Source organism: Pseudorca crassidens, chromosome 17, assembly GCF_039906515.1.
Source record: "Pseudorca crassidens isolate mPseCra1 chromosome 17, mPseCra1.hap1, whole genome shotgun sequence".
Lineage (NCBI taxonomy): Eukaryota > Metazoa > Chordata > Mammalia > Artiodactyla > Delphinidae > Pseudorca > Pseudorca crassidens.
This window is the reverse complement of record NC_090312.1, coordinates 57,431,446-57,450,461: the sequence shown is the minus strand read 5'-3', so window position 1 is coordinate 57,450,461 and position 19,016 is coordinate 57,431,446. Positions and strand designations below refer to the sequence as shown.

At 39.4% G+C, this 19,016-nt stretch overlaps 1 protein-coding gene across 1 annotated transcript in view; it reads left to right on the top strand.

Annotated features, from left to right (window-relative positions):
* Window positions 1-442: 442 nt before the first annotated feature.
* Window positions 443-19,016, top strand: part of CA13 (carbonic anhydrase 13) — a 29,006-nt gene continuing 10,432 nt past the window's right edge. The window contains exons 1-4 of the mRNA XM_067711958.1: window positions 443-583; window positions 4,947-5,144; window positions 11,479-11,597; window positions 17,836-17,931. Coding sequence (XP_067568059.1) covers window positions 547-583; window positions 4,947-5,144; window positions 11,479-11,597; window positions 17,836-17,931 — 450 coding nt within the window. The 5' untranslated portion in view covers window positions 443-546. The remainder of the gene's footprint in view (window positions 584-4,946; window positions 5,145-11,478; window positions 11,598-17,835; window positions 17,932-19,016) is intronic.

The window sequence follows — 19,016 nt, the reverse complement described above, 5'->3', positions numbered from 1 at the left end:
TGTCTTTGCAGTCGCCGCCACCACGACCATCCCCGCCCTCCTCACTTCTCCAGCCGGTTCCTCACCTCCCAGCCGGGCGGCTCCCGGCCTGGGTGGCTCATTCATTCCCTGGAGGGCCCGCTGGGCAACACTTGCCTCTCTAGGATGACCGATTCTCAGAAGGCAGGAAAGCCCCTCTGGAAGCCCTTCTCTCTTTCTTTCCCTCCTCCCTCTCCATCTCCCCGCCTTCGTATCAAGCACTATGTCTTTCCCGAGTTCAGACAGTGAGAGGACTCGCACCACAGGACTCAGCCCCGCTCCGAGCGCCCACCCACTCGCAGCACCTTCGTCCTCCCTTCTCGGGCGCCTTCCCTGCCCGCCACTGCCCCCTGGCGGACGAGGCCGAGAGCGCCCTCGCCCCGGGGTTCAAGGGCCCTCCCGGTCCTCCGCGGCCCCCGCCCTAAGCTGGGCCCCCGCCAGCCCCACGCAAGCTCGCTCGCCCGGCCCGCTCCCTCCTTCTGCTCGCTGCCCCGCCACTTCTTCTTCTGCCTGCCACCCCGAGGGACCATGGCGAGATTCAGCTGGGGATACGGCGAGCACAATGGTGAGCGCCTTCCGCGGATGGGAGGGGTGAGGGAGGGGGCTCTGCTCCGGGGACGGCCGAGGGGGACCGCCCGCTTCCCGGAGTCCGCCGACCGCACTCTGCCAATCCACACTTGGCGAGAAACTTTTCGGTTTGTCTTTTGAATGAGCAGCGCTCCCCGGAGCCACACGCAGGAAGCGGAGGGAAGGCATAGTCCTGCGTGGACAGGGAAAGCGTCTCGGAGGCTGTTGATAGTGGGGGTGAGTTGACGTGCGTTAGCCCTGTCACGATACCCCAGACCCCGAAATCTTCAGATATGTCCCCTCGCTTTCATTTGAAAAGCCGAAAACTTTCTCTAGTAGTAACTACTTATCAATCAAAGGCACCGAGTTTAGAAATCTGAGGACATATTTCAATGAATCGAGGACAAGTTTGCTTTCAGTCCTCTAAGCTCATTATCTCTACGGGGAAACAAATCATGGAAAATATTTGAAAATATACTTAAGAAATTTTAATGACTTGAATTGCAACATTGAAGATTTACGTTGCCTTCTTGTCAATCAATGTACCGCAACTTTCTTAATAGCTACCTGTTAGCTATAAAATATTTCCACAGCAACTTGCAGTTGGTTGACTGATACTGCTGGTTTTACCAAGATTTTAGGTTCTTTCTTAGAAATGAAGTTATATTTTAAGCTACGTCTGCAGTCTGCATGCTTTCTCCTTCCCCTTCTACACATCCTTTCAGAGACTGAGGAATTAACAAAGGATCATTGACATTGTAACACGTTGGTAAAAATGTGTTTATTGATGGAACCAACAGGAATAATAAGATGTATACTTTTCTTCTTGTATATCTTAAATTATCAAAAGTAAACCATTTTTCTTGTTTTTGTATTAAACTGAACTGATGATTTTCAAATAACCATTACTTGAAATGTTTGCAAAGTGACACCACGAAAGCCTTACAGTGAATCACTGTCAAAATTAGGTCTGAGAATAATGATAGTAATAATAATAATACTTTCTTGGATTAACATGCATATTATTCAGCAGTACTGTATAGTTAATTTTATAGAAAGCTTACTTTCACAAAGAAACAGAAAAGTTTCATTTCTAATTGTAGTCTTTTTGAGGCTATGACTAACTTGCCAGTTAAAAAATGGCAGCAGGTGAAAGTTAGAGTTTTAATAATGAAAGGTATAATTTAGGTGGATTTCTCTTTGAGACTGCAATTATAATCTTACATTTTGCTAATTTTCAATTTATGTTTGGGGAAAAAAACCTACAAAACAAATTTCTTTTAATTTCCCTCTCTGCTGGAATAATTTCTGTTATTGTTATTTAATAGTCACTGGGTGTTAACAGTGCCCTCACTATGATTAGGAATGAGAAGCGTATTTTCAATCAATGAGTATTGATTACTCTTTAATATGTTTGAAAATATTGGCTCCAATGAAGTGCATCTGAAATTTTAAAAATCCATCTTAGAAATATGTGAAGGAGGTTAAGAGGTACAAACTTCCAATTACAAAATAAATGAATCACGAAGATGAAATGTACAGCGTGGGGAATAAAGTTATGTAAACTTTTTACCTAAAGTAAAAAGTTATGTAATGTCTTTGTATTGTGACAGATGGTAAGTAGACTTATCATGGTGATCATTTTGAATTGTATAAAAATATTGAATCACTGTGTTGTGCACTAGGTACTAACATAGGTAAATTATGCTTCAAAAACAAACAAACAAACCTAGAGAAGAAGAGATCAGGTTTATGATTACCAGAGTGGGTGGGAAGGGGGAATTGGATGAAAGTGGTCAAAAGGTACACACTTCCAGTTATAAAATAAATAAGTACTAGGGATTTAATGCACAACATGCTACATATAATAAACACGGCTGTATGTTATATATATAAGTTGTCAAGAGAGTAAATCCTAAGAGTTCTCATCACAGGGAAAAAATATTTTTTCTATTTCTTTGATTTTGTATCTATATGAGATGACTGATGTTAACTAAACTTATTGTGGTAATCATATCATGGGGTATGTAAGTCACATCATTATGCTGTACACCTGAAACTTACATAGTGCTGTATATCAATTATATCTCAATAAAATTGGAGAAAACCGAAGAAAAAAATGAAAATTTGAAAACATAAAAAAAAAATTCATCTTAGAAAAGCCATTAACAAGGAGTGATTTTGTATTTCGGCTAAGAATTGTAGGACCATTCCCTGCTTTTAGATTCAATAGCTTTCTGAGGACCACACCTTTAAGTAGATCAACTTTGGCAAAATCCTATTGGAAATGTGTTGTATCCTGACTGGGCAAGTTTTGTTGCTTGCCAGTTTAGACTGGCAAGAGCAGTGAATGAGCAGACAAAAGGAAACTTTAGCTGGGAATAGTAGCAGTGATAAAATGGAACATCAAGAAGTGAGGCATTGGAAGTGGTTACCTTCTCAAACAGCTTACAACTTCTTCCACAAACCTTTGACAGTTTTATTAGTTTAGTTTAGGAAATGTGACAATCACTGAAAACTACCTATCTCTATGGATATTCAGAAAGTTCCTGAATCAATGGAAGAACTTCTGTATATCTCTATAACTATGTTTAAATGGGTTTAACGTTGCACGTAAAAGGCAAGGGAAAGGAACCTACCATTATGGTTAATAGATAATATTGACTAACGCAAAGTGCTATTATTTTTATCTTATTTTGTCTTGCCTCTGCTTTTAAAAATAGTTCTGGTTATAAAGGACTGGAAATAGGAGCATAAAGGAATTAAGAGGAGAAAGATGCTCTTTCCTGATTGGAAAAAAGTTAATATGACATATGTGTTGCATACTTGAAATCTGATTCTCATTAGGTTAACTCATACTTGTGGGCAGTGAAATAGAACATTTTTTTCACATGAAAAAAGGACGAGATTGTATACAAAAAGAGTGTTAGAAAGGTAAATGAAAGTACTTAGTAAATAAGGAAATGCAATGCCTTTTCTGTAATAAGATGTAACGAAGGACTTTTGATGTTCAAGTTGCTTTCAAGTCCAAAGTGTATGATTCATAAGAGAACAATTTCTAAGTTATGTGTGTGGTTATGTATTCATGCTATGACTTTTTTGTACCTGAAGCATATGTAAAGGAAAGAATTTATGCTTTCTCTTTTGCAAAGAAGAAGAGTAATAAGGAGCGTTAGATTTAGAGATTGAAGCTGTTGATAATTATGATATATTTGCATTTCTTGAAATTTCATTCTAAATCTTATCTTTAAAAAATATTTGTTGTTGTTAGTAACAAATGCTTAATTCATCGTCATGCTGTGTCATCTTAGTTAGTACTTCACTTTTAGAGAAAGCAAGTTAGTTGGTTAGTGGAGTAGGGAAAAGCTTAGTCAGCAGCCATGCTCTACAGACCTGGTGGAGGTGGTGTAAATTACAGGCAGAGTAGAGGAGGAAATAAGAACCTCTAACCTGTAAAGTCTGTAGACTGGCTTGGAGCTTACTTGAAGCTGCAACCTGGCTGTTGATTTTGAGAGGCAGAACTTGAATGAGTCTCCCAGAGAAGTGAGAGTATACAAGGGAATTGTCAGTTTATTGCTTCACCTCAATTTATCAAACATGTGTTCGATTTGGGAACTTGATGCGATTTTGACTTTGTGAATGAGGACCAGGATGCCAATTGTACCTTGTATTGGAATTCATGTAATATTGGCAAAACAACCCTGGAAGGACCTTCTGAAACACAGAAAGAGAGAAATAAATTGTTGCCTGACTCTACTGCAGAAAACCAACAATATTACATTTCCTGACATGGTGCAGTCATTTTATATGTGAAAAATTTACATATTTCCTTAGTTTGCCTGTTGCACATTCACAGGAAATTGAGCTGAGAACTGGGTGACATGTGAAGATACAGTGAGTGATAGAAGTGGGGAGAGCATTTTAAAGAACTACACCCTTTTTTGCTACACAGCTTTCTCAGCTCTGTTAGTTCTTTCAGCCCATAAACCTGACCTGTGGAGCTCTCACAGATCATTCTTGGAGCTGAGACTGAATCTCATTGTTTTCAATGATGAATTGTAGTGTTGCTTTTAGTTCAGTAGAAGGCATTTGTGAAGTACTTTTAACATGCTCTTTTGTCTACAAGGGTGAGTTTAATTCTGAAGATGAATTAAGGCAAACCAGGAAGTTTCCATACCTATAATAAAAGCAGTTGGTCTTGTAGAACAAAACAATTAGATGTTAAAGTGCTGAGGGTAAAGATCGTATTTTATTAATCTTTGTATTTTCTTCAATGTCAAGTACAGTGCATTGCACTCAACAAGTATTTGTTGAATGAAATAACTTATTCAGTCCTTTTCTTTTGGTCCTATATGTTAAAGGTCCTATTCATTGGAATGAATTTTTCCCTATTGCTGATGGAGATCAACAATCTCCAATTGAGATTAAAACCAAAGAAGTGAAATATGATTCTTCCCTCCGACCTCTTAGTATCAAGTACGACACAAGCTCAGCTAAAATCATCAGTAATAGTGGCCATTCCTTCAATGTTGACTTTGATGACACAGAGGACAAATCAGGTTGGCTTTTCTTTTTTTTCTTGGTTGGGGTGAGGAGCTTGGTTGATTGGATGGCACATTCTTATCTTTCATATTTGAACTACCTATGCACTGTGTGTCCCTTATTAGTACTTTGCTAGAACTTAGAGTAAAAGTTTTGTTTGATTAGTTCATGGAATAATGTCTTTCACACGGTGAATAAATAATAGACCAACCAAAAAAAAAAACAACTAGTTTATTTGTTAATTTAAAAACTGAGTGAAGTAGAAAAGAGCATTTCCTTTTAAAATGAACATTTAATCCTTATTCAAGTATACCTCCTGCCCAAAGAATAGATGATATCAAGTTTAAAAGTAAGATTAAAGAGAAGATCAGAGAGAATCATATTTTGGAACACTTTTTAAGGCTTCCGACAAATTATTTTTATCTTAAGTCTACTATTAGGATAATGCTGTATTTACTCTATTAATGAAAAATAAATTTTAAAAATCCTTAATTGGAAGAAAGTCTTCACTTATTCATTAAGCTCAGATTTAGTTTAGTAATAATATCTTGTGTTTATGTAGTGCTATATTGTTAGCAAAAATTATAAGCCCATTACATTTCTTCCTCATATTTGTTAAATTCATATATGTGATTTGCTTTCATCAGAGCAATTTAAAAGATGCATAAGGAAAGATGAACACATGGTACTTTTCAACTTTTGGGTGGGTGGAGAAGTAACCTCACTTTTTACATATATTAAATTGTCTTTCCTTCAGACCCTCAGTTTTATGAATCTGTATTAATAGATATGGTTGATGTGATAGTACATTATAAAAGTAGTCCGAAGTTTCTAAGTACAAAGTTTATACCACCCATAATGGTAGTTTGATACTGTTTATGATCTCTCAAACAAAAAACTGAGGCTATCCTTTCCTACTTTTAGAATAAGAAATGATTAGATTGTACTTCATCTAAAACTTTCTCATAAAAAACCTTAGTCATAAAAAATTCTTACTTTAATTTGCTCAGTGATGATCCTGGTCTTCTCTCTCTCTCCCTCTCTTTCCCTCTCTCTTCCTCTCATTTTCCCTCTACTTTGGGTTAATCAGTGGAATTAGTTTGTCTGTGTTTCCAGATTTGACGCTGTGTCCGTGATGGGTAGTGTGTGCCCTCTCCCATAAGCAAAGGTCTCATTTCTATCTAGATCACAATGAAATTACCAGGGTTAATTGAAAATATCCATAAAGTACTTAGTATTCCTCTGAGACAGAAGCTACATATATATAGGTCATGAGTCTCATTCTTCTGTCTCAAGATAAATGAAGAGAATGTTTCATGGTAATTTGGGGGATTAAATTAATTAAAACATAGAAACCACCATGGCTAAAATAAATTGTTGCTGGTTTTTCTTCTTCTTTGGTACAAACTATAAAAAACACAAAGATACTTCTGTAACAAGCCATTTTAACTTGAGTAAAACAGTCTCCATTTTATAAAGAAGCCATTCTTACCAAGGTTAACTCTCAATCCCACCAGTCAAGAGACCACAGGTGTGAAACCTTCCTCATGGTCCTGGCAGGGCTTCTCTGGCTGGGCAGCTGCACAACCAGTGGTTAAGCTGTGGGGAGCCACTCCTCAAAATTTTAATAGTCCTTTAAAAAGCGACAGGTAGATGTGAAATTCACACAGGAAAAAATTCATTAGAGATAACTCTCCAATTGGCTGTAGCAGACAAGGGTGTTCTCCCCCTAGCTTCTGGTTTTTCGGAACACAGACAAGGTCCCCCCTCCCTAGGAATCACACCTGACTGGCCCCGTCACCCCTCCTGTGGCATCCCAGGCCTGTCCTCTTACAGAACTTCCCACATTGCATTGTGACTGCCAGTTGGTTCTTTCCACTCAGCTAAAGGCTCCCTGTGAGCAACAGCTGTGTCTTACTCATTTACCTAGCCTGGTGCCTGGCACACAGAGGGTACTCAATAAACGTATGTTTCAGTTAAAAGCATTTTTTTGGTATGATGTTTCTTGGAGGATATGGACAACACCATGGTATGGCATTAGGGTACAGAATGCATTAGTATATGTAGGTGAAGTCCTGATAGAATTACAAACCACCAGAAATCAATTAATATTTACCGTTTGACACCTAAATAGTTTGAACATTGGTGGATTATTCATAGTTTGAACATGTAATTTTTAAAGGCTGTGGTACTAATTTTTAAGTTTTAATAAATGAAATAGTTCCTGACATATAGTAAACACTCAATAACTACTCATAACTAGTAATAAAAATAATAATAAATAATAATGGTCTGTGTCCCTTCTGTGGATAAGATATGTTGTGCTGAAATTTTAAAAAGATGTCAAAAGGAAGGAAGATGCTTTCTTGCTAAGAAAGGCCTACTAAGAATGCTAGTAACTTGATGGATTCAGTGACTGTTCTTTAATTTTCATCTCTAAAAATTGTCAATTTCTCAGTTATAATCCTGTTATCTAGTTCTAGGTAACTGCCTGAAGTTAAACAAATGTACAAGATCTTAAATTATATATTAAAAAAGAAAAAAACAGAAAAAGATGGGGAGTAAGCATACCTTAGTTGTGTGATCCATGCCCCGCCCCGCCCTGAGCCAAGATATACAGGAAACTAAATTGGCAATCTGTGACAATGATGTATTATAAAACTTTATTATAATTATGTTTCCTTCTATAAGTTTCTTGAGGATAAGGATGGCCTTGCTCATTGTGTACTTAGTATTGAACACAGTTGCTGGCCCATTATAAGCTCTAAAGAATTGTTGAATGAATGAGTGATCAGAGAGTAACTTGGAGTGCACATGCTCAGAGCAAAGGAAGCCAGAAGCCAGACTAATGAAGACTGTCCTGGCTCTGAAAAGAATTCAAACCCCAGTAGCTAGGACCATTCCTATCTTCATTCTCTCTCTCTCTCTCTCTCTCTCTCACTATAATCCTGGCAGATCTGTGCTCTTTGTTCTTTTCCTAGATTCCAAGCAAAATATAGATGTGCTGTTCATTTAGTTTTACTTCAGAGAACTCTTTACCATACAGTGATCAGTCCATGACTTTTATTAGATTCACAAGTCCTAAGGCTATGCGCTTTAGTGATGCTCAGGTCACTTCAGTAGCATCCTTACAAACTGAAGTTTGTGGGGGAGTGTTTCTACAGGTGAGGTCTCTTTCTTACTTTATGTTAGTAACATTTATTGATCCGGGAACTGTCCTAGGCATTGGGTATACAAGAGAATGAGATCAATTCTGCCTTAAAGGAGTGTGTATCCTAGTGAGATAGACAGTAAATGCATGAACAGACAAGTGTTTTGCTTTCTAAATGAATTTTTTTCTGATTTTGTTTTGCCAGCCTTGCTTATCATTTTAGGCAGCTAACTACAGTGTAGTTTCAGAAAGTGAGTAGAGTAAGCAAATTACTAACAATTAAAAAAAAAGTTAAGTTCAGTAGAGTAATGCATATGTTCCTAGTTGGTCTTTGCAGCATATAGCAAATGACAGATATCCTTTTACTAAGTTATTAAAATTTTCTCAGACTTTAAAATTAACTCTGGTTTCTTGATCTCTGTAGATCTCTTATATGAAAGTTTTATTTGGAATAGACTTTTTTTAAAATCTTAATGGAGGGATACGTGAAGTATTTTATATATATATATATATATATATATATATATATATATATATATATATATATATGCTAAGTGTGATTTTGGAGAAATAATTACTAGTTTTCAAACATAAGATGGAAACAATATATATTTATTCATCTAGGTTGGAAAGTAAGATGAAGAATTTGACTCTTTAAAACACTAAATCATCCTCATTAAAAAATAATTTTTGTCACCATTATTCATTTTATATCATAGTTTAGCTGTTTAGTTGTTTTATTATAGACCATCTCAACGTTGGCGATTCACCTTGGTATTTTGACTCATTTTTTCCCACTCTGTGTTTCTTTGGTAGAGCACTGCTCCAGGAGAATGGTCTTCATGGTTAGACATTTGATCATAGTCCCAGGTTGGATATTTTAGTTAAAACACTCCAAGTCCAGATATGTAAAGAGTAAGGCAATCTCTGTTGCTTAACTAAGCAGAGCTGTGCTAATCTGGCTTTAAACCCTGGATTCAGAGCAGGCTTTCCAGAGATCAACCAGTACTCTTGGATGTTTCCCTAATAATGTGTGTGTTTCTTGGTATCACTTTCTTTCTCCTGAGCCAGCTTGTTTGCATCTTCTCCCAAAGTCAATTCCACATTGATCACTCAAGCTCTCTAAGCTGCTTTTTATCTGTGAAGGAATGACTTCAAGGTTCAGCTCAGGTCTTATTACGCAATAGCGAGGGGAAAAGAGACCCTAGAGCTGTTGATTTCTTTTTGTTTGGAATGCCACTGCATCCATGCTATATGGAGTCAGGGAAATGAGCCTTTTAAATTAATTTATCTGTGAATCATCTTTGAAACTGTTTGTTTAAATACAAATCAAATATTTTATTCATTCCTTCATCAAATATTTATTGTGCATCTCCTCTGTGATGGTTACTATGCTAGGTGATGGGATGGGTACAACAGAGACCCGAGCAGATGGTCTCTGCCCTCGTGAACATTGTTCCGTGGGAGAAGAAACAGTACAATTTTCTGTTTGTGACAGAGTGACAGAAGAGCAAGCCCTAGAGTCTGGTGTAAGTGGTTCTCCCTTCTCTTTTATTTTTCAGAGGGCTCTGAACATAGCTATCTTTATTTATTGTAAAGAAATCTGGATGCAAATGAATCTAAAGGAAGCCCCAACCATTCAACCTTACAAAAGATTTTATTATATACACTCCCATTTTTTTTTCCTTAGGCAGTTTCAGGAATTGTAGAAGTTAAAGAACATCCAGTCCAATCTCTTAATTAAACAAACAATCACAAATATAGACAAGAAAGCTGAAGCCCATAGAGGCTTAAATGAGTTTTGAAAGGTGGCATAGTTTAGTAGCCAAGCTGGGACTATTCCCACATCTGCTGATTCCAACTACTATACCAGCTCTTAATTACTGATGTTCAACTTCAGCCGAGTCAAACCAAGTAAGGGAGAAATGAATTCAGTTGTACTCGTCAATACAGATGGCAGTCTGGATCATTCTTTCTCCTACAGTATAGCTCAAAGAGGAGTGTGCCTTAGTCAAATGTATTATCTTGTCTTTTTTGTTGTTGTTGTTTGTAGAAAACTGCATGTGATACCTCTTAACATCTTTTGCTTCTTATATAAGGTGCATCATTCTTGACAAATTTTGAGATATATATATATATCTTCTGAAGAGGAGGGTAATTTAAATCAAACTATTGTTTAAGGCTGCACCATACCAATCCATCACTTAATCCTGTTGGAATGTCAATGAGAGATTAGCAGTGCTTTTGATGTAATCAGCATGCGATGCTTCCACATCTTCACATATCCTTTAAAACATGCTCAATAAAGATTAATTGGGAGGAGACAGTTTAGGACTATGTTTTCTACTAAAAAGCTTTTCTGTGTACTTAATATATGATTCTATTCCCACGGTTTTAGAGATCATATGTGTTGAGGCAAAGTACTAAAATATACTCTGCCAAAGTGACAAAGATTTGATGGATTATTTTAAAAGTGTTAATTTTGTCCTGTATTTCATGTTTCCCCAAGAAGATAGAATTCAAGTATAAAAGACATGCTTACTTTGCCAGTTTTTGTAGTAATCATAACAGCAATAAAATAGTAATAATAGCTAACGTGTCCAGCATGCTGACTTTCTGCCAGGCAGTGATAAGTACTTTGTGTTCAATTTTTCTTCTGTTTTTACAACAGTATCAGGAGGAGGTAACATTACTCTCTGGAGGTTATAGACAGGAGAGCTGAGGTTTCAAAGTTAAAGGATTTGTGCAAGATGACACAGTTAGTAAATAAGGTGTGAGCCCCAGGACTCCTAACGCTGAAGCCTGTTCTCTGACCATATTGCTAGGCTGCTCTACCGTGTTCAAGATGGAGCTCTTAGCACATCACATTTTTATTTAGAGAGACTGACATTCTCCATTAAACAGAGCAATTCTTTACCTCTACAAACTCCCAGTTTCTGCTACTTTTAACCAGTGTGTCTGTTTTGATTTACAAGATATTCCATAAAAACCTGTATTGTGGACTCTTTAACCTTTTAAAATGTTTGTTTTTACTCCTCATATATTTAAAAGTTGTATTCCTGTCAGCCATCTGAATGACATTTATAAAAATTCCTTGAAGGACATGGAGATGTTGAGTGATCCAGGGAGATGCTGTGGGTTGTGACAGGATGTGTAATTTTTTTTTTCTTGCTGACAATTTAAAATGTATTGATGTTTAGTTCTGCGTGGGGGTCCTCTCACCGGAAGCTACAGGTTACGACAGTTTCACCTTCACTGGGGGTCCACCGATGATCACGGCTCTGAACACGTGGTGGACGGCGTGAGATATGCCGCAGAGGTGAGCCATCAGACTTGTATTCATCATTCAGAGTTTTTCTATGTGATGGGATTTTGGGGACACAGAAGACAACTCTCCTTATGCCAGATTAGGTATCTCAGTGGCTGAAATCACTCTATTCTGTCAGCATGAGAGTTTATCAACATGAGAGCCACACGTTTGGCCCTTCTGAGTCTTAGAGATTAAGGTTTTTGTGCCATTTTAGAAATGAATAAACTGGAGACTTAGAGAGACTATGTAACTTATCCAGCTAGAAGCAGTTGAGATGGCTTGAAACCCAGGTCTGTCCAATACCAATTACAAACTCTGTTGTATTTCCTGAAAAACCAGTGAGAAGGGAGAGAAAGAAACATTTGGTTTAGGCCCAACTGTGTACACATTTGGTCCAGACACAAATATATACTAAGATCACGTAAAGTCCATATAATAGAGTTAATAGTAAGTGGCCAAGTTCCTCGTAGGGAAAAAAAGTAAAGTCACAAACCCTCCTAAACTCTACATTACCTCTACAATCCCAGGTATTAAAATGGAGTCTCTGTTAATTATTCAGGTCGTTGGTAAAGCAGAATAGGATGAAGTGTTCATTGACTTGTTTTTTTTCCATTGGGGAGTGAACTTCTTTTCCTTATAATCATATTCATTAATAATATTCTACTTTTTCTAATCCTCTGGTTAAAGGACAAAGCATAATATACTTCAAGCTTTAAAACAGTTAAATATTGGGCTTCCCTGGCGCAGTGGTTGAGAGTCTGCCTGCCGATGCAAGGGATATGGTGTGGAGCGGCTGGGCCGTGAGCCATGGCCGTGAGCCATGGCCGCTGAGCCTGCGCGTCCGGAGCCTGTGCTCCGCAACGGGAGAGGCCACAACAGTGACAGGCCCGCGTACCGCCAAAAAAAAAAACAAAACAAAAAAAACCAGTTAAATATTGCTAACACCCAGCTTTATCATGAGATGAAAGTGAATTATTGTGTGACTCAACCAAAGCTACTTATGTGAAAATATATAATGTGGCTTGTGAGTCGCCTAGGCAAGACAGAGCAAATGTTACCAGGCAAGTACAGTTTTTCTTCATTTTTCTTGTGATTACTGACCTGTGGAGTTGAGACACTCTTTTATAGCCCTGCTGTTCAGAGAGATTCAGCAAACAGACTTCTTTCCAGTTTTATTTTTCTGTTGACTTATACATCTGCTCTCTGAGACTATCAACCAAAACGTCCTTTTTGCCTACTAAAACACTTTTGCTTGAGGCCAAGTGCTTAGGGTATGGGACCTGCTCTTTCCTTGGGGTGGAGGAATAAAATCTACATCCAAAGTGGACAAAAGATGCCAAGAATGTACAAAGCAGAACTCCTGAATCTGTACAGTGTCTCAGTTTATATCACCTACTGCATAGTTTTCATGTTTGCTTTCTAAAGTTTCGTGTTCTAAATTTGACATGTTCTAACTTTCAAAAGCTTTGTGCAGATTAAGAGCTGGCTTTGGATCACTGAACTGTAATTTTCCTAAGCCGCTTAGGAAAATTGGTCACATTGCTTTATGTTTACACCTTCTAACTTCATAAACTTCAAAGTATACTCTCAGAGAGGTTGACTCTGAGTTGGCAAGTGGTTTCCTGGAAAGGGCCCTCATATATCCTGAAATCAGTCAGAGGCTCAGAGTCCTTACTTGCAGAGCAAGGGCCATCTTTGTAGGTTTTCCTTCTTGAAGAAGATGAAGCTTTGACTGGAATTTCACACTGTTCTTTAATGTATGTTTAAGGCTATTTATTTCATTTGTTCATGCATGCATGCATTCATTCATTCTTTTAAGAATTCATTGAGATCCTATCATGTCCCCCATCTTGGCCCAACTTACTCGTGCTCATCCTGAAGGGAGTGCTGGGAAGGAGGAGGGATGGGTCAGGAAACACTTCCTCATGGAAAAGGCTTTACCCAAACCTGAAGCAGGAGCAGGAATGAGCCAGGCAAAGGGGAGAGCGCCTGCATAGACTCATGTGTGAGTACTGGGGCTGGGGAAGAGTATAACATATTATCACATATTTGAAGAACAGAATGGCCAGTGTGATTAGAACACGAAGTAAAAAGGGGAGAGTTGTCAGGGGTAAAGTTGGGAGGCTAGAGGCATCTCATCTTATTAAGGTAAGTCACGTGAGTATTGTGAACTTTATTCTTAGTGCAACAAGAAGCCACTTATTGGCTTTGAATCAGGAAGTGATCATATACGTGTTTTAAAAATATCATTCAAACTATAGTTTGAGAATAAATTGGGTTGAAGCAGGAGTGGATAAAGGGAACCAGTCAGGAGGCTTTCGGGAATTTTCCAGGTAATAGGACATAGTGCAGCTGGAGGGCTGGCTGGCTGGAAGTGCCACTTCAGTGGGGTGATTGGTGATTACTTGGGGTTGAGGGTGAGGGAGGGAAGGAGTCAGTGTTTCTGGCTTGAGATAGGAATGTAACTGGAAGAAGAGGAAGTCTGGGTCAGACCTCAGGGTTGGTGGGTGTTCAAGGTCGACAATAAACAAATAAATAAATTGGATGTGGTAAGTTCTTTGATAGGAACAATACCACATGATCTGGTAGAGTAACTGGGTGCTTAAGAAAGGCCTCTTTGAGATGATCAGTGAATTGAGACTGAATGACCAGAAGAAGCCACTCTGAGGAAATCTAGGGAGATCTTTCTGGTAAGTGGGAACAACAGGTCCAGGTGCTCTCAGGAAGAAATGAGGTTGGCATGTTCTAGAAGACAAAGACATTGGCTTCCAGGATTGGAGTTAATGAGAGAGGAGATATTATTAGCCATGTTCCAGAGAGGCCTGCAGGGGCCATACCAAGTTGGTATTTGGGGGGCTTGGTGAGCAGTTTGGAGTTTATCTTCATGTAGCAGGACAAAGACAATGGAGGGTTTCGAGCAGGGCAATGGCATGTTCTGCTTTATATTTTATAAAATATAGCTAGCTGCTCCGTGGCTAAGAGTTTGGGCAAACATTGAAGAAGCAGGGAGACAAACTAGAAGGCTATGAACGTGTTCACATGAGCGATGATGGTGATTTGTACTATGGGGTGGTGGAGATGAAGAGAGCTAGACGAATCCATATGTTTGGGGGGTAAAATCCATGGGATTTGCCAAGGAGAAGGATGTCAATATTGAAGGAAGGAAAAAGAGGAATCTAGAAGCACTCTTAAGATTTTGGCTTGAGCAACCATGAGAATGGTTGTGCTATTTGCTGAGATGGGAAAGTCTAGGGAGGAGCAGGCTGCAGACAGGAATGAACTGTTTGGACATGTTAAGTTGGAGAGACAACTATAGATATTCTAGTCTCGTGTTCAAATAGGCTACTGGATACAAACCTGGAGTTTAAAGAAAAGGTCAGGGTGGGAGATGGAGGTATTTGGGAGTCATTTGCGTTGGGTTTCAGGTTCAAAAGGATCCCTTTGTGCTTGGCTATCATAAGTGATTCCTAGGGGTTGTTTAGTTTTTCCAGCTACTTTTGTACCTAACTTCAGGACTATCATCAAGTTGTGTCCTCTTAAAAAATAAAAATATGGGGCTTCCCTGGTGGCGCAGTGGTTGAGAGTCCGCCTGCCGATGCAGGGGACACGGTTCGTGTCCCGGTCCGGGAAGATCCTACATGCCGCGGAGCGGCTGGGCCCATGAGCCATGGCCGCTAAGCCTGCGCGTCCGGAGCCTGTGCTCCGCTACGTGAGAGGCCACAACAGTGAGAGGCCCGCGTACCACAAAAAGAAAACAAAACAAAAACAAACACAAAAAAACCCCACCCACATTTAAAGCTGTAACCTATAAAAATTTAATTTGGAGCCTAATCTAATGATTTGTGACATTACAGATATTAAAGTAATCTAAATCATGAAAGACTTTATCCCGAGAGTCACCTATCTACAAAAAGTAGGCTAATAGTTCACTGCATATTTGGAACTTTATCTGATTACAATTTATGCCAAATACATAATGAGTGTATTAAATATGTAGTTGATAGTAAAATTACAATTTCAACATTAATGAGCACATTATATGAAGCAATAGTATGCAATTTAAAAATATTAAAGTTGAAAAATACTATTATTTAGAAATTGCTTTCCAATAGGGAAGAATCTTATTTCCCTTTTGTTTTTTTTGTTTTTTTTTTTTTTTTGCAGTACGCGGGCCTCTCACTGCCGTGGCCTCTCCCGTTGCGGAGCACGGGCTCCGGACCCGCAGGCTCAGTGGCCATGGCTCACGGGCCCAGCCGCTCCGCGGCATGTGGGATCTTCCCGGACCGGGGCACGAACCCGTGTCCCCTGCATCAGCAGGCGGACTCCCAACCACTGCGCCACCAGGGAAGCCCTTATTTCCATTTTTGCAGTGGCTACTATAACTTCTTGTCATTCAGTTCAAATCACTGTGGCTGTCACTGTTAGAAAATGTGAGTTTGTTGTTTGTTTGAGTTTTAGTTCAAATACAAATGCTAATAAAGCTGATATCAGTGGCTCTGAAGATACTGCTGCCAGTTAAGCAAAGTGTGTGGCAGAGAGAAGGACTTGTTTAAAAAAACAAAACATTTTTCTTGCTTTAGTCTCCTATAATATTTCAAACAATTGTTGTTTTTAACCAGTGGAAGGATATACAGATAGATTCATGTCTCTTTAGTTACACATTCATTTTCTAATCCGTTGGAGTTGTGAACATAAAGAGGGCATTTCACATCTTTCTATCTCTTTGGTGTCATCTCTTACAAAGTGAACTATGTTGGCAAGGAGCCACTTAAAACAACTTCAGCATACTTTCCTACCTCTCCCTTACAGTGGAACATCATCTGTCTCATGTGAGCCACATGAATTTTGTTTCGTCATCCAATGTTTTCAGGCTTTGTGCCTCTCCCAGCTATCTGACATCAACATAGACCATGGCACCAGAAGAATCTGCTTCTGTATTTTCCATCTAGATATGCCACAGTCTTCCTTGATTGTTTGTTAATGGTGCACTATTTTATAGTTTTATAGTTCCCAGTTTATGGTAACTCTTATTTATCTAGAAAGCCTCCCATATTAGTTGCCTGTGAGATGTGAAGTTATATTTAAAGGAAGGGGTAAAAATATTCATTTGAATATACTACATTCTCTCTGTTACAGCCAGAAAGGTGATTTGTGCATGAAACCCTTCATAAATAAGTGTTTCCTCCCCGAGGTGCCAAAAGGACTCATTTGAAAGAGATCTTATCTGAAGTCCATCCTTCCTGGAGGATCCTTGGACAACATGGCTGAGTCATGATCTTGGCCAAGTCATTTGGGTGCCTGCATTGCCCTCTGGATTCTATCTCAGTTTGTCCTTCCCTTAACCAGGAATGAAGACCCTCTAAGAGTGGTCTTCTGCCTTACTGTCATTCTACAACCCTTCACGCTTGTTTGTGAGTCTGGAATACTGCATTGTTTACTATTGTAGGACATTTAGGACACCTTTGGAAGTTGTGAAGTGGGTGAAGCCTGTTCTAGAGTTCCAACTCCTTGTCCAACTCCAACTCCTTGTCTCTTCCTTCTTTCCCCCCCCCCCATCAGTAGCACCAGTTGCCTCTCATTTTCTTCCTCAGATGCCTCTGTTTACAAGACCCTGAAGCCTCTTTTTCCCTCTTAAAACTTGCTCTCAACAGAGGATCTGAACATATTCTTAGAAGTTAGAAAATGTGTAAATACCGCTAAAAATAATTACCCCTAAGGAGAATTTGCATTTTCAAGCCATAAAGAGTCTTAAACTGCAGTGATGAACATCTGACTGGCAGTTTCAGGAACAACTGGCGCTGTTCTCAGCAGCAGGATTGTCCCCAAATACCTACTGTGTGGAGTTTGACTTCTCCACTTGCCTATGACCCTGCGCTCGTGCGTTGGACTCAGCCGCCAGCTGGGGTCTAATTGAAGGCTGCACAGTTGCAGTCCCATCTGTGGACATGGGGGAGCCCTGAGTCACTTGGGAGCAATTGTTGGAGATTGTTACGGCTAGAGAGGCTTGACAGGATGCTCCAGAGCCTTCTAGTGATGTGGACTTCAGCACAGTACACCACAGACCAAAGTGACATGGTCCTTCACCTGTGTACTTTAGTTTTTAGACAAAAGTAAAGAGGAGGATTCTGGACATTATACATATAAGTGCACAACACCAGAAGATCTATATAAATGTTTTATTTGTATTTATGTTTTTAAGGGTGTTTAAAAAAAAACATTTGAATTATGTTGCGTTCCTCCCTTTCAGCTCCACGTTGTTCACTGGAATTCAGACAAATACCCCAGCTTTGTTGAGGCAGCTCATGAGCCAGATGGACTAGCTGTCTTGGGCGTATTTTTACAGGTGAGAATCACTAATTTCATTTTGAATGACTAGTCAGCCATGTTGGATAAAGAGTTTCAATCATGGGGTAGACGGTCTACCATTTTTTAATAGTAAACTAGTTCTAGGTTTAATGTTTTCCCTTTGAAGTGAATTTTAACGTTTTGTATATTATTTTATGGTTCATCTAAGGGCCCAGAACTACCCTAGGAACATTGTCTTATGAAACGTCTCATTGTCCATTGATCATTTTTTTGTGAATAGCAAACGCAGATGCAGCAACAATAGTAGCAGAAGTAACAACTGAGATCTTCAGAAGAAAATCTTTATAATAGGCTCTTCCTGACTGCTCAATATTTGGAGATACAGGATAGGGTAAAATTCAAGTTCCTCATTCTTTTTTTTTTTTTGGCGGTACGAAGGCCTCTCACTGTTGTGGCCTCTCCCGTTGCGGAGCACAGGCTCCGGATGCACAGGCTCAGCGGCCATGGCTCACGGGCCCAGCCGCTCCGTGGCATGTGGGATCTTCCCGGACTGGGGCACGAACCTGTGTCCCCTGCATCGGCAGGCAGACTCTCAACCACTGCACCACCAGGGAAGCCCAAGTTCCTGATTCTTGAAGCACTAGTTTGACCACAATAGTATTTTGTCCCAAACACACTGACCATTTTAAAAGATTCTGTTGTAGTTTCCTTTGTCTGATATCCACAGGAGGTATCACTGTCATAATACCTGTGGGTGGGCTGTGCTGCTCAACTCCCACTGCGACCACATTCCTTAGGGTGTGCACTTTTGATATGCCCCTGACTCTGCGTGATGTTGATGTTGTAAATCGTTGCACTGGGACAGGGGGAAGCATGGGGCAGAGCAGAGACTGGCATGCATAGCAGCAGCTCCTTTTTTCGGTCCTCAAGTCTGGTGGTGGCCGTGAGATCCAAGTGGGGCAAGGCATTATACTTGAATCCCAAGGACTTAAAACCTTCAGAGAGATTCAGGACACCCCAAATAAATGAAAAGAAGTATATATATTTTTCTGAAGGATTCTCCTCATGATGATACATTCCGTTGATTCAGGACCTCAAGTGGTTTTAAGCTGAAAGTGGGAG